Source organism: Fulmarus glacialis, unplaced genomic scaffold (genome assembly GCF_000690835.1).
Source record: "Fulmarus glacialis isolate BGI_N327 unplaced genomic scaffold, ASM69083v1 scaffold6786, whole genome shotgun sequence".
Classification (NCBI taxonomy): Eukaryota; Metazoa; Chordata; class Aves; order Procellariiformes; family Procellariidae; genus Fulmarus; species Fulmarus glacialis.
Window position 1 is genome coordinate 12,424 of NW_009218695.1, and position 15,005 is coordinate 27,428.

General features: G+C 51.1%; 1 protein-coding gene across 1 annotated transcript in view; it reads left to right on the forward strand.

Annotated features, from left to right (window-relative positions):
• Positions 1 to 2,347: 2,347 nt before the first annotated feature.
• LOC104078468 (cystathionine beta-synthase-like) overlaps positions 2,348 to 15,005 on the forward strand; it is a gene marked incomplete at its 5' end in the record, with an annotated part of 23,096 nt that continues 10,438 nt past the window's right edge. The window contains 7 exons of the mRNA XM_009580113.1: positions 2,348 to 2,502; positions 6,359 to 6,465; positions 8,973 to 9,107; positions 10,512 to 10,591; positions 11,824 to 11,955; positions 13,234 to 13,303; positions 14,582 to 14,673. Coding sequence (XP_009578408.1) covers positions 2,348 to 2,502; positions 6,359 to 6,465; positions 8,973 to 9,107; positions 10,512 to 10,591; positions 11,824 to 11,955; positions 13,234 to 13,303; positions 14,582 to 14,673 — 771 coding nt within the window. The remainder of the gene's footprint in view (positions 2,503 to 6,358; positions 6,466 to 8,972; positions 9,108 to 10,511; positions 10,592 to 11,823; positions 11,956 to 13,233; positions 13,304 to 14,581; positions 14,674 to 15,005) is intronic.

Consider the following 15,005-nt stretch of genomic DNA (forward strand, 5'->3'; position numbering starts at 1 on the left):
TTGCTCCTTCCCAGTTAATTCACTAGGTAAACAAGGATTTGCTTGGGGAGATACACTCAAGGCTGACACAAATCCTGGCTTGCAAGGAAATGAACTTTTTTTTTCCCTTTAATCCCTCCCAAGAAGCAACAGGTTCGGCAGTGGGGGGGGAAGAGCGCCAGGAGGCAAAGTTTGCCAGGAGAGGTTTTGTCAGCTGCGGGGTCCAAGCCGTTTTGGCGTGACCACCCTGCACCCTCGTGGTCTCTCGCTGCTTTATGGGGCCGGGGTCGGTGTCTCCAGAGGAGAAAAGGTGGCTCAGCACCTGGCATGGAGGCAGCCCGGTGTCCCCTGCCTGCCATCCTGCTCCAAGCTTTGGCCAGGCGGTGACACCAGATTGTTGACCTCCATCTTCAGAGATGCCCCAGTGCCTCTGGCTGAGAAGAAAACTCGGCTGCATGCTGCGGGCCATTTCAGCCCTCTGCTATGGCTAGAATAATGGTGTGGTGTATTTCTGTGTTTCAGGGACAGCCAAACTGGCAGGGAGTGAACCGCAGCCCCATCCTCCCGGCCAGTGGGGAAACCACTGGGAAAGCACGGCGCTGATCTCAGGTAGCCCCGCCGTGCTGCTTCGGAGGAACTCCTGCCAAGTGGGTGAAGCGAGCAAGAGAGCAGAAGGAGGATGGCAGAAATGGTAATTAAGGCTGCCCTTGGTTGCCTAATATGTCGAGCCACAGATTAATTAGATAATCAGGACCCAGCCATAACAGCGTGCTGGCTGCTTGCCTGGCCGTTGTGAGTCAGCCGGGCTTCGCAGGCATTGCAGGCGGCCCGGGTGTCGAGGAGGGGCAGAAGGGTGGCTTTGTGGCCTGGGATGAAGATGACGCTCTGCAGACCTGTTGGCTTCTGCTATCTGTGCTGCATATGTTGGCTCCAGCATCCTCCTGTCAGCTGCCTGAATTCCCTCCCCGGGCCAGTAGCTCCCACATCCCCTCCCCGCCACAGTGGCAGCAGGCCTGGTCCTTCTGCAGGCAGTCCTCTGTGTTTAGAAATCAGGTGTTTCTTCTTCGTGTCACTGGTTTGCTTCTATCAATCTGATTTGTTCTCAATCTGAAGTTAAATGTAGAAGGAAGCCCTTGAGAATTCCTACTACAGTAAAGTTAACGAGAGCATTACACTTGCTGTAATTGCAAAATGCACCACCACAGTAGAGTAGGAAGATAGGGCAGGCTATGCTACAACAAGCAGGTTAACACCAACTTTCATCATCAATCGAAGTAAGACACAACTCTCCAACCATGATCCTACTGAGCTGCAAGGTCCCTTTGCTCAACAAAGGCTGAATCAGGGCAAATCCATTTTATGAACAAACCAGAAAAGAAACTTCCAATTACCGAATTCATGTGTCTTTTCTCCATGCAGCTGGTTTCCTTAGCACCAAAGGGTGTCTGATGAATTGCAGAGGGTCACATCAGAGAGGGTCACACCAAAGCTCCATGTAACCCTTGTTTCTGCTATTGGTCAGGAGCAGATGCTGAGAATAAACTATAAAACCAGCCTCCTCCTTTTCTCTGTATGTGCTCCAGCAATACAGAGAAACCAGCACGGCAAATTACCATGTTCACAGACCACAGGTACCATTAGATGCAGTGTGTTTAAAAGCCGCTAAGGAACTCGACCTTTGCAATCTTGTTTAATTCTTTTCTGGTCCCACTTTTAGCTGCTCTGCTCCTATAATTGTTCCTGATAATTTTCTTCTGCCTTATTATTTGATGCTGAGAAACAAAAAAGTGTTTCTCAGTCACCTTCTCCAGATCCCCCAGGATTTACAGCCTGCTCTTACCACCAGCCACCAGTCTCATTTCCAGTCTGATGAATCCTCCTCTGTTTAAGCTGTTTTACTGTGGAACTTGCTCTGTATCCCTGAGCATCTTTGCTGCCCTTCCCTGATGTTTTTTTTCTATCGATTCTCTCTTTCAACCTTTAATACACTTGGATGCCAGAGTAGAGGTGTCCTCTGGCCCTTTGAGGCATTGCTCTTGACCAAATAATTCAATACAGAGCACCAAATTTTCTAGTGGAGGGGATGCTTCAATGTACATTAGAGCAGGGGAAGACTTACTGGAGATGGTGGCCAGGTGATGGTTTACCATGTATGTGGTTTAGTATACCACTCCAAAAAGAGCAATTTGATGTATTTGTAGAACCGGGTTTCTGAAATGCTGCGGTAGGGATGCCCCAGGCAGGCTGGCCACCCTGCTTTCACACCCAAACATGGAAGTCATTCCTTGCCTTCAACAATTATTGCCCAGTTGCCTGGCTGCCCACTTTTCCTCCCAGGTGACTGTGGGTCTCTATTTCCACAACGCAGGAGCTGACCAAAACGTGCCTGCTTGTGAACGGCAGTTGCGTGGGAAGTCAGGAAAACAAAGCCGACAGCACGTGGATTCTTCCCAACTTGCCCAGTAAGTGCACATGGACAGCTGCAACGCCTGCCACCAAGTCTCCACACTCCTGTATTCCCTTGTAAGTAATTCTTTCTTGCTGGTTATTTCAGTGTGCCAGAAGCTCAATATCTTTTTCTGAAGATGAAGTACTGTTGTTACACCAGGATGGTCATGACTAGAAGTCAGTAGTTTGACCATATGTTACATTGATGACGGTTTATTTTCCAGAAGGCAAAACCCACCTAGCATCTCCTCTCCAGGAAGAACTTTCTCACTCCCTTTAATCTTGCAGAAAGACGTGGCTGGCTCGAAGAGTCAGCTCTGTGTTTTCCAGCACACATTTGAAAGCATCTGCTAGTTCGGGGCATCTCATTTTAGAAGCATTAAGATGAAGATATTTCAGAGGTAGATTTCAACCAGAGATTTGTACGCTTTTGCAAAGTGGACTCTGTGAGGTCTGGTGTTGCACAGCGGATGCGAAGGCGCTCCCAACTGCTAGGCACTCGAGGAGATGCAGTAACGGCTCTCCTGGCTGTAGTGTAGTGCACGCACACACCCCAAAGCTGTTGCACCCATCCTGTTGTACAGCCCAGTCAGTAACATCCATGCAGTCATCAGTCGAAGGGCTGCAGTCTGGCTGCCCTTGTTCATTCAAACAGTCCAAGGCTGTGTGTAAGAAGATTTCTTCACCGATGGCTAAAAGAGCTTCACAAAAACAGATTACCAGGGCCTGGGCTTTTAAATAAGTAGAAAATGGCCCACGCAGAGGTTTCTCACTCTGCATAAGTGACCCAAGAGCGCAGTGCAAGGCGAAGTGATTGCTATGAGTGGCTCTTGTCCTCGCAGCAGCAGGTTTCCTCCCAGGGTGAGGTAAGCCTGACAAAATGCCCAGACTAGGCACTAGATGAGAGGTGCTTTAATGGCAAACCAGAGCCAGACAAGCTATTGTAGATAAGGCTGTCCTATAAATGTCAGGGGAACTGCTGTGCCAAAGATGTAAAAGATGAATTCAGCTCTAGCATGTGAGGAATTGGAACCCGTGGGAGGTGCGGCACTGCTCTGCGTGGATGCCTGCCAGCCGGGAGCTGGCTGAGGGAGCTTCATATGGCATGCCAGGCAGGTCACAGCCAGAGCACAGCCACCGGCATGTGTGAAGCCCAAAGCAGCCTCCGGGTCTGGCCCGTGAAGGAGGAGTGGGCCCCACAGCCTCAGAGCTGATCCAGCAAACGTGCATCCAGGCACTCACCCAGTGTAATCCCTGCAGCTAACACCCGAGGACAGGATCAGCTCTTTTCAGTCAAAATGTTTTTTTTTTTTTCTCAATTATCATGCTGAACAGGATAAGATTATTGGTTTTTAGCAAATTAACGTCAAGTGCCATGGGGCAGCAAGGTAGAGCTGGTGCCAGGGCCCATCCGGTCCCCAGCCAAGAGGTGGGCAGCAGGGCGGGCACTGGGGCAGCCCCAGCCCCAGGCATTGGGCACCTCCCTGGGGATGGGGTCTGGCTGAGGGGGGCCCATGCAGTGTTGCTGGGGCAGGGACTGAAACGTAACCCACTGTATAGCAGTGGAGAAAATACACTGGGACACCTCACACCGTTTCTTTTACTTTGCAGAAGTGCATGGAGGGGGTTGGTTTGTTTTCTCTCCTCTGGGTAAACCACAGATGGCAGCCGATGTAGCAAAAATCTCTGGACTTTCTGAGATTCCCATGTGAAACCTGATTGAGTTTTGGGGGTAAAAGCAGAGGATGGGGGCAGGAGGGAGAAGACAAGAAGTTAATTTAATTAAGAATATTAATTATTTAAATTTTTCCAAAGATACAGAGGTAGACTAGAACTTTAGCCAATTGTGACCCGCTATAATCTCAGCAAGAATCACTTGGTTTGCCAGGACTGTTTTTCCCCCTGGACACCTTATGGAATAACATGCCATGAGCAAAAGCAGAAATCTTGGAGAAAAACTGTCCTTGTCCAATGCAATCCTGAACTGACACAGCAGCTGCAGGTCCAGAGTGTCCCCACCACATCCTTTAGGAGCACCAAAGGCATTTGCCACAGATTCTTGTATCCATAGACCTGCTGCCTTCAGGCCCACGCACAGAGCTCATGCATCTGGGGGAGGAAGCTGACGGTGCTCATATTATTTTTGTAGTAGAATATGGTAGCGATTAGGAAAGGAATTTGATAGGAACTGCAGAAAATGTGCTCCAGAGTGAGAGAAAGGCTATTCTTTTTAGGGGAGCTGGTGGCAATGCAAAAGAACAATCCAGTTTCTGGTTCCCACCTTTGCCCTCCTGGCAAGGCTCGCCCCAATATGCAAGGCAGCGCAAGTTGCCTTCCCCTTCTCCATCCCCTCACCAGGCTCCACCACTGCAGACCTTGGAGCCACACAGCACCTTGCCATGCCACAGCACACCTTGCTGGGGTTCAAAGGGCATGGTAGCATCTCGTTTACCACAATTACTGGCTGAAGGTAAATAAATGGCCTTGCTTTCTTCTCTCGAGCTGACTTCCTGCAATCTAGATGTGTAACGTAATACGCAGATCACTCTTTTGAAAGCCAGGCTTTAGTTAAACGCCGTCTGAAGGAGCTGGAGTCTCCTTGTGCCATGGCTCAGCTCCACTGAAATCCTTGAGCGTTTCGGTGGCTTTTAGAGCAGATGGAGAATGGCTGCAGCTGTGGGGTAAGCTCATTCATTGCGTTATTGCCTCACATTTACCAGCATTCAATAGAGGTTGTAATGTGCACGGTAACGCTTTCCATGGAGGGAAAGGTAACAGCGCACGCATAATACTTCATCATTTCTGGGCTTGAGATGTAAGGAGGTTGACTCCTTTCAGTAGTAAAGACCTGCACTAAACCACTACCCCTGTACTCTTGCAAAGCAAGAAGTGGTTTTATCATGTTTGCAAAACCTGGAGGGTAGTGTGTGTCTTTAAATAAATCAGCATGTCATCCCTGCACCATATGGACTTTCTGTCAGCAGACAGCCATCTGCCTGGCTGCGATAGCAGACAAGGATAACCTGGGTTCAAGGTTCAAAGGGTGATAGTAGGCAAGAGCTGTGGAAAGGAGAGCTGAACAGCGAGGGAGTGGGGTTTTGTCACCCCCACTCAGAGAGAGACGTGCTGGCTATCAACCAGGGACAATATGTTTGTGGTCCCAATAAATGCAGCCCTTGTCAATCTTTTCCCTCTGTCTTTTAAAAAGTTGAAGGACACGAGTTCGCTGGCTGCGTGGCAAGATGTGTTCAGTTGCATGTTGGGCAAACAAGTCTTTTTCATTCTGGTTGCAATTGCTGTGACGTTGTTCTTGGCTTCTGCCGGAGTCTGACAAAGACTAGCGAAACCGGGAGGCTGGATTGTACTGATCCAAGAGCTCAGTTTAATTATTTGCAAAAAACCCTCCGGAGTCCCCTGTGGCTTGGGCCTTTCTGATGGCTTGGAGCCATCCTTGCAAGTCTGGGAGTCCTGGCCAGGCAAGCAACAGCTGGCCCAGAGATAGCTGAAAATGTGAAAAGCAGAGGTGGTGCTGGGTAGGACGGAGGAAAGAGGAGGAGCCTTGTATTGTGCATGGCCTTCTGGCTTTCTCACCCACTATGTAAAGTTCCAAGGCTTGTCAGCTCTCCTCACTTCACTTAGTTATAGGTTTGGCTAGGGCCTTCCAGAACAAGACGTTTCAGAACAGCCCTGAAAATTAATTACCTTCTTTTTTACGCAAAAGAATTAATAACTCATTGTAAGAGTGATGGAAAACCGTAACTAGCTCCTGTTGCCATTAACTGTCGATGAGGACCTTTTCTCTTGGAGTTGGGGTGTCCCTTGGTGGCCTTGCTAAAGTTGCTGAAACCTCACTGAGATTTTATCTTGATTCATGTTGCATAACAGTTGCTTTGATTTGACATATTGCTTTTTTTTTTCTGCATTATTTCAGGCCAGAAGAAACAAAGATCTTGCCCAACATCCTGAAGAAAATTGGCTGCACCCCAATGGTCCGAGTCAACAAGATTGGGAAGTCCTATGGGCTCAAGTGTGAGCTCTGTGAGTGTCCCCTTTCCACCAGGTTTTTCCGTGCCATGAGGTGAGGGTGAGGGGCGGTGTTGGAGGGGGGCTTCAGAAGAGGCTCTGTGGAGAGCAAGCACAGATGGGGAGGGTCAGATGTGGCATGTGTTGTGTACTCCCACTTATTAGTTTACACTACAGTCATTTGTCAGACCAAACAGGACGGTTTCAAGCTGCAATGAGCAGGGGGCTAATGGTAGCAGAGGCATCTCTCCTCCCAAATAACTGCAGCATAAGCTCAGAGCAGAGCTGGGCTGAATTTGGGGATGGGTGGATGACATCATGGCAACAGGCAGGGATGCTGGGGTAGCACGCGGAGCGCACAGGAGAGACTGGCCGAGCCTTCCCGAAACGTGGTGGCTGGGACGGGGCAAAGGGCACGGCGGGACTCTTCCCGCAGCCTGCCTGGGCAGAGGGAGCAGCTCGGGCTGGGGGGGGACACACGGCAGCGTAGCCTCTGGCTGCCAGGCAGAGGTCCCATGGAGGGGGGACTCTGCTCTGCCGTGGCGTGGTCTCCGCCAGGTCAGCTGGAGCCCGGCAGGCACTCCCGTCTGCTGCACCACTGTCCTGGGGGCACCGACAGCTTCCCTTGGGGACCTTCCCAAAACGCAGCCTCGGGCAGAGCAGCGGGGGCTGCAGACAGCTGGGATTATCAGTGACTCGCGTGCCAGGCCCTGGTGCTAAAAGCAGGCCAAGGTGCTGGCTGTGGGGCCAGGTTTTCCGGCAGGACCCAAGTCCTCCTCCCAAGGGGATGTTAGCATAGCACTGGTAGTATCTCGTGCAAGGGTTGTTTTTAGCCTGGTCCCCTACAGAAATAAGGATTATATGATTAGGCTGTCTCTGTGTATATGGATTTGTCAGTCTCCTTTCCTGTAACTTTCCACCCTATTTAATTAATTTCAGCCAAATCGGGCAGAAGGACAGTAAGATTCAGGCAGTAAGATTCATGAGTGTCACATAGCTGAGTAGGAAGGAGAGACTTGATGAGTGCTCACACTCAATAAAAGGGCACAGCGGGACCTTGCAGTTCTATGTGGCAGCCGGGAATCCGCCTGGTAGCCAGCCTCCACCGGGCACATGGCCACATGGAGTGTGCTGTGCTCTTCGACCAGATGCCTTCTCAGGATCTGGGATCCTCGGGCCCCTCCATGTTGCACCACCTCTCGCTTCCTGTAATGAGACCTCAGGGGACGGTAGGGGACTGTAGAGCAGAGGTGGCAGAGGCAGGAGGACAGGTCTGCAATGTCTGGTCCCCCTCGGAAGCAGCCTGTCCCTTGGAGGATATCTTGCTGGGGCAAGTGCCTTAGGGGAGCAGGAGGATTTGGTGCAAACAGCAGCGAGGAAGCCAGGGAGACCCTGTTTGCTGGGGTGGTGTCTCCCTCCCCCGGTACAGGAGGGGAAGGAGAGCAGGACAGGCAGAGCAGCTGCATGGTCCTCTCTGAGCTGCAGATCAGTGCAGAGCTCCTTACCAAGCAAATATATGAAAGCTTGCAGCGCTGCCGCGTCAAGGAAGCAGTTACGGTTGGACACGATTACCTTGTAATCTCTGTGCCTCCAGGGATCTCTGAGTAGCTGAAGTTTTGGCACTTTGCATTATAAAATGTAATGATGAGCACAAGATTTTTTTTCCCGTTGCTTTGGCTGCTCAAGTATCTGGTTGATTTGCCAGCCTGAAGTAGCTGTCTCTGCTAGGATGAAGTGAATGACACCCTGAAAGTACCCATTTTGCCCTGTTGTCCATAAAACAGAGCTCAGTACCACCAGTTCAGATGTAGACACTCATGAAAACCTTGGTGGGAAGAGTCCTGCCCCGAGCGTTAGCAGTGTGGAGGGCCTGATTAGGAACAGAGGTGTGCCTTGCAGTTTGAGCGTGCCTTGGAGGAAAGTCTCTGTTAGTTCGTTTTTTTGGTAGTTCAGGGAAGAAAGCATAATTTTGGTTAACACTTGAAAGCGCCCTTTCTATTGTTTGTTTTTCTTTATGGCACTCCATTCAGATACATTCAGATACAGATCATCCTTACAGAAGGGCACCTTTTTAGATACCTATTAATAACTGCCATGTCCCAGGAAAGACCATGAGACCTTGCTGTTAACCCTGACAGTGCCTTGCTCAGAGAAGAGTCTTCAAGGCAGGACAGCAAGGTGTATCGTACCAGAGTGGGACCTTCCACCTAGCAATCACTGTATGTCCAGTTGATTTTAAACCCATCCTGGACTTACCATGCCTGCTCACTGCCTTCAGGGTGCTGCAGATAGACGAAACGTGGGGGAAAGATGGACTATGGGCAGGTATGCTGACGGGTAATCCCATGACAAGCTGTGGCACCCTGTAAGCAGATGGTGGATGCACTTTCCTGAGCAAAGGACCGTCTCTTAGGGGAGGAATGTGTGTCCTCAAATGAGTGCAGTGAGGGCTGGGGGAGCAAGGAGCTGGTGCTCCCAGCTGCAGCTGCAGTCCCTGATGGAGCCTCCCCCTTCATTTCCAGTGGCAAAATGTGAGTACTTCAACGCGGGGGGCAGTGTGAAGGACCGCATCAGCCTGAGGATGGTGGAAGATGCAGAGAGAGCCGGGATTATAAAACCAGGAGACACACTGATTGAAGCCACTTCAGGAAACACAGGTGGGAAGGGCAGGGATGCTCCCTTCGCTGGGGTACCAGGGAGGGTGGCATCTCTGAGGGGCTGCAGGAGGGGCAGGGATATGAGGAGCTCTTGTACTTGCAGTTACAAGGTCAGCCTGGGGCCTCACGGCTCTGGCTCCATCCTCCCCTCAGCTGCCCTCCCGGCTGCCGCAGACAGCCCGGGGTGCTGAGGTGCCTTGTTGCTGAAATTCCCAAGGGCCTGCGAGGGTCCCACGCCTGTGCAGGCATGCATGACAGGTTACCTGACAGCAGCAAACAGCCTCGGGAGCTGGAGGACAACCCCAGGTGTTTTCAGATGGGAAACTCTTGAATATTCAGAGGTTCCCAGAGAGGGTTTTCCTGATGGGCTGGAAGATAAATAATCTTTTTTTTTTCATTGTCACTGTCATCCTGCTCAGGCACTAGATTAAGGTGAGGTACAAGATGAGGGGGGACAACAGAGGAGCCTCCCCTCTATTTTGCAGCCTGCACAGGACCATCAGTGCAAACCTCCATGTCCCTTTGCTGCCGCTTGCACCAGTGTCCCCACCACGTCAGGGACACGTGTGTGCATAGTGTGCCAGGGATGTCTGTGTGCATAGTGTGCTTTCCTGCAAAAAGGCACAGCAGAGGCCATCAAGGCGCTCTGGACAGAGTTGAGGCCCTGTCCCTCACTGTGCTCCCCTCTGCTGTTGCAGTGCCGCCGCCTACCCCTCACTAGCCGTGCAGAACAGGGCTCGTCTCTAAGAATTTTGCCCCTTACCAGCCCGTTTGCTGCAGGCTCCCTAGAGCCAGCTCCCCTTTCCCCGGACACCCCCCAGACACGGGGGCGAGGGGACCTGTGCACTGTTCCCCAGGTGGCTCGTGCTGGCTCCCTGCCCAGCCGGGGCAGCTGAGGCGGCACCATGCTCCCTACAGCCTCCCGCAGGGACACACTGCTCCGGACTCACCTTCCCCCTCTCGCTGGGGAGCAGCTGGCTCCATCCATCACCCCCAGTGAAATTGGAGCAGAGGTCCCCTTCGCCTGCTTGCCGCGGGGTGACATGTGCAGCGTTGTGTGTGTGTCCCCACAACTGAGAGCGTTTCAGGGGGAGGGAAAGGCACTCCTGAAGCAAAATCACCTCTGTCCTGTGTTTCGGAAAACAAAGCAAGAGGCCTGAGCCTCGGTGAGGGGAGGAAAGCGCTCCCCAGCTTTGGCTCACCCACTAGCACATCTTCCTGCACTCCCTGGCACTCCCGGCACATCCCGAGAGGCTCGCGGAGGATGCCCTCACCTGTAGCTCATTGATGAACATTTCTAGGTTACGTTCACTGGCGGGAGAGAGGAACATAGGAAGCAATGCATGTCAGTCAGCCTTGCCAAATGCTATTGTTAACCTATTCCCTTTCCTCCCCACCACCTAGGAATCGGGCTGGCACTGGTAGCTGCAGTGAAAGGTTACCGCTGCATCATTGTCTTGCCAGAGAAAATGAGCATGGAAAAGGTCAGAGTTCTGTACAGTATTACCCCACAGCCGGGGAACACCTCCTTCCCTGTCTCTCTCTGCATCTCTCTTTCTAGAGACGGAGTCCTTTAAAGGGTAACGAGCCTTGCCACACACACTGACATAGCTTTGTAGTTGTTCAGAAGATTTCCTCTTGATTTAAAAAAAGCACACTGTGATGGCCAGCTGATTATCTAGTGTCAGCAGCGCAGCTGGGGTCACGTGTTAGCCAAACACGGTGCGTGGCTGCAGAGAAATGGAGCAGCATCTGCTGTCTGTGAGGGCAAGGGCTGGATGGAGCGGAGGAGAGACAGGCAGATGCTGGGGCTCAGCTGCCACTCCTGCTAACTTCCCCTCCGACATCTGACGTGTCACTTGGTCTCTCTACGTCTGTACGGTTTTCTTTAACTTGGAGACATGGTTGTCTGAGCTGCTTTCTCAAGATGGTGGAAATCGAGTCACTTGCACAAGAGCTGATGATCAGGTGAAACTGCCATCTCGGAGATGGCAGAAATCTTAGTGTTGGGGAGCCAAAAGTCTCACAAACTGCTCAACTGAACTCATACCAGTGCAGCCAAACCTGGACCCTGACTTGGCTCAAAGCTGAGCCCTTCTCCAAAGCACCACCCACATTTCAACCTAAATCTCACTTAAGCTCCGTCTGGGTCAGATGCCACCTCTAGCTGCCATGGGCTTCACCTCCAGGCGCCCTGACACTCACCCACCCTTCTCTTTTGATCTCCTCTACTCCCAACAGGCACATCTCTCAGTGAATTAATACCCTAGGGCTTATTTGCACTTGCTCCTTATTGAGGGAACAGAAGGGACTTGGGGCAAAGACAGCTTTAAGACGTCCTCCTTGCATGCAGGGGCTCAGACCACGGCACATAGGAGATGCTGCTCCCTACCCCGGTTCCCTCTGCCCCCTTCCCCAGGCACCAAGGAGCAGCACAGTGTTACCCACCTCCACCGTGTGCCCAGCCTGCCCCCCGAGTAGGACAGGGCATAAGGCCAGGCTTGAATCCGTGTGCCTGCTTCAGGCAGGAGGCCCTGGGTGCCAGGAGGATGTCAGAGATAGTATAACCGAGAATCAGACATTGTATCTCCAAATGTTAAATGTCTCTTGCATGCAAAGCTCTTCTGGCATCTGACGCTGCCATGAGCCCGCAGGTTCGGATTACCATCGCTATGTGGGATCAGTTGTGTTACATCTACTTTCTTCCCTCCCAAAGGTCGATATTCTGAAAGCGCTGGGTGTTGAAATTGTGAGGACCCCGTGCACCCGCTTTGATGCCCCGGAGTCTAACATTCGTGTTGCCTGGAAGCTGAAAAGTGAAATCCCAAACTCTCACATCCTGGACCAGGTAAACGCCGTTCCTCCACCGACTCTTTCCAAACACGGTTTATAGCGTGTGCTCCAAGTCTGCCTGTGTTCGGGGGCTTCGCTCAAACTGGCAATGGAGGCAGATTTCATCAGTGTTTTATGGCGTTTGAAACTTAATTGCTTCTCTGTAAAGCACAGGGTGGCAGAAACAAAATAAGGGACACTTCCAAACCTGTAATACTCGTGCCAAAGCCTGATGTGCGTGAGACTGGGTTTTCTTCCACACTTGAAAGACTCCTCAAATTTCTTCAGATTTAACTTTGACCTGAAACAATAACTTTTTATACCTGGCTAGCAGCCTCTGTTCTGTCTCAAAAATAAGCCTCATGCTGTGAAGGGCAAACACCATTGATTCACGCCAGCGGTTCCTGCAGCACTGGGTCTTGTACAGGAGCGCACTTCTTCCTCTGGTCTGACCCCGCTGCAGGAAGGGATCCTTACAGTGGGTAGGGAGCTCCTATAGTGCAGAAAAGTCAGGGAAGCCATAAGTTTCCTTCCTTTTAACAAAAAGGGAGCTCAGTGTCTGAATATGCTTTTCAGAAGCAATGGGTCTACAGGTGTGAGCATGGGGCTGCACACATTTCAGTGCTGTACCTGTGTACCCCCTGCGGTAAATCCCTCTGTACAGGTAGGACAACTACCATGGCCCACATTTCCCAGCCACCTCATTTGCTGTGCTGCCAGCCACAAATGCCCCTAAATGACAAAGCAGCTCACAAAATTATATATATGATACTTGAAAGAAGTTTTCTAATATGACATTTGAGGAAGGATTTTTTTGTTTTTTGAGCTTTTTAGGAATATTGTCAGGCTGTATTTTCAACTTTTTCAAGGTAACAGAAAAGGCTAAAAATGTTTCTATCTAAGCAATAGCTAAAATACTGAGGAGCTCTCCTGCATCCAGCAGCTAGGGTTTTAACAAAACCACCAGATCCCACAAAATCTGGCAATGCAGCATATGGGACGGCCGCACCATTCCCACACGAAATAGGCACCAAATGCCGGACAGTGAGTGTTCGTGGGCACATTTAATCCTCCAGTGTGGACAAATCCCAAGTGTCCTTAGAAACCTGTCCCAAAGTGACAACCAGGAGGAATACCTGTGACCTGGCCTGGCTGGGTGGCAGTACACCCCTCGCCAGGGAGTGGAGGGGGCAGTTGCATACTCTGCATAAAGCTGGTCAGGAGCTATTGCTAATTTGGTATTTGACCTATGCTTCACACAGTAACTCATGCTGTTCTCTGTTGAAATAAACAGTACCGAAATCCAAGCAACCCCCTGGCTCATTACGACACCACAGCTGAGGAGATCCTGGAACAGTGTGAAGGTACCGTCTGCGCTGTTGTTTCTATGTGCTGAGGATGTGCGGAGGATTATAGCCCTCTCTGAGAGGCTTATTTTACATCATTTATTGATCTAAATGTATAGAAACGGCCAAAAGGGCCTCCGTAGGTGAAGGCACCCTTGATAATACTGACACACAGGATGCAACAACTTCACATAATCCACTCTAGATCCACCTGAGCCTGCGGGGTTTCCCTGCTATGGCCTCCCATTTCGAAAGCCAGGGGAGGAGGCCAGAGGCTTAAAAAATTCAGGCTGTACCCAAGGAGGAAGAGTCCGTCTCTTGTGTCTACAACATCTCAGCAACCTCGCCGCTGAGATGAAGGCAAGATGGCCCAAGAAGCCTCACTGGGGAATACAAGTCCATCAGGGCATGGCAGGCTGATCCAGCACTGATTTGCAAATCAAAATAGACTGAAACTTCACAGACTAATGACTAATGGTGTGACAGCTGCGGGAAGATAAAGGATTATCCCAGTTCACGTCTGTGCAGATAGAAGTGAAATTTATTGCCAGTACTGGGAGCACAGCAAAATGTAAAAAAGACTCAAAGGTTTTAACTGGAGAGCAGTTATCATAACAGTAAAACAGTCAGGTAGCAACAGGAACAAGAAAGTCCCAGCCTTCCCTCCACTACAACGTTTAGATTTGCTTCTACTCACTGCCAGCAGTGATAAGATAAATCCTTTTTCCCAGTGCAGTTGCAGCATAAGGCTCTGAAGGCCTCATTCTGATTCTGTTCCTAGCAGTCCTAAATCAGTATAATTTCACTGGTGCCAGTGGGGTTACATCTGACCGACACAGGTGCCAGGGCAGAGCTCTGCCATCTCTCCACTGTGGATGCTAGCACTAGCTGAAAAGTTGTGCCTGTTATTGATATTGTGCTGCTATTCACATGTGTGCTTTGCTTTGACGTGGTGCGGTTTTAAAGGGCTGGAAGTGCTGAGATCCTCCCTCCCCCTTAAGCCAGTAGCTGCCAAAGACACAGAAATCATGGAGACCACTGGGAGATCTGGAGGTCAGCTTCAGCCCCCTGTGCCGAGGCAGGATCAACTGTGCTCAGATCCTTCAAGCTCATCTGAGCTTCTCCACACGACTACGCTTTGGCCGCTAGCATGACCACTGACTATCCTTTCCGCACATGGGGTTCTAGCAGCCGACGGACATGGGCTCTGCATCTGCGCAGGGCCCTGAGTAAAGGGGAGACCGTGCTGGAAGCCATGCTCAGTCCCTGCAAGCCTCTCTCTTCCCTGACCTGCAGGCAAGGTCCACATGGTGGTGATTGGGTCTGGCACAGGAGGCACCATCACCGGCATCGCCAGGAAGCTGAAGGAGAAGTGCCCAGAGTGCAAGGTAAGCTGGGAGGCAGGGCTGCCCATTGGGAACCATGCCCCCCCTGGGTTTTCCTGCCTGTGCTCTTGGTCAAGCCTAACACCAAGGCTCACCTGAGCTAGCAGTTGTTTTCTCCACCTATTTGTTTTTTCACAGCCATCTTGGCTTTTGTTGAAAGCAATTTGGTGTTATGCTCAGCTGGACCTAGATCCATCTGAGTGCCTTAGAAGTCAAAGGCTCCACAGCCCCATTACTAATCCCACCCTGCCCGGTGCCCTGCCCTTTGCAGGACACCGTCAGACGTCCCTCGCAGAAGTGGCTGGGGGCAGGCGCAGGCGATGTCAGCTCCATCC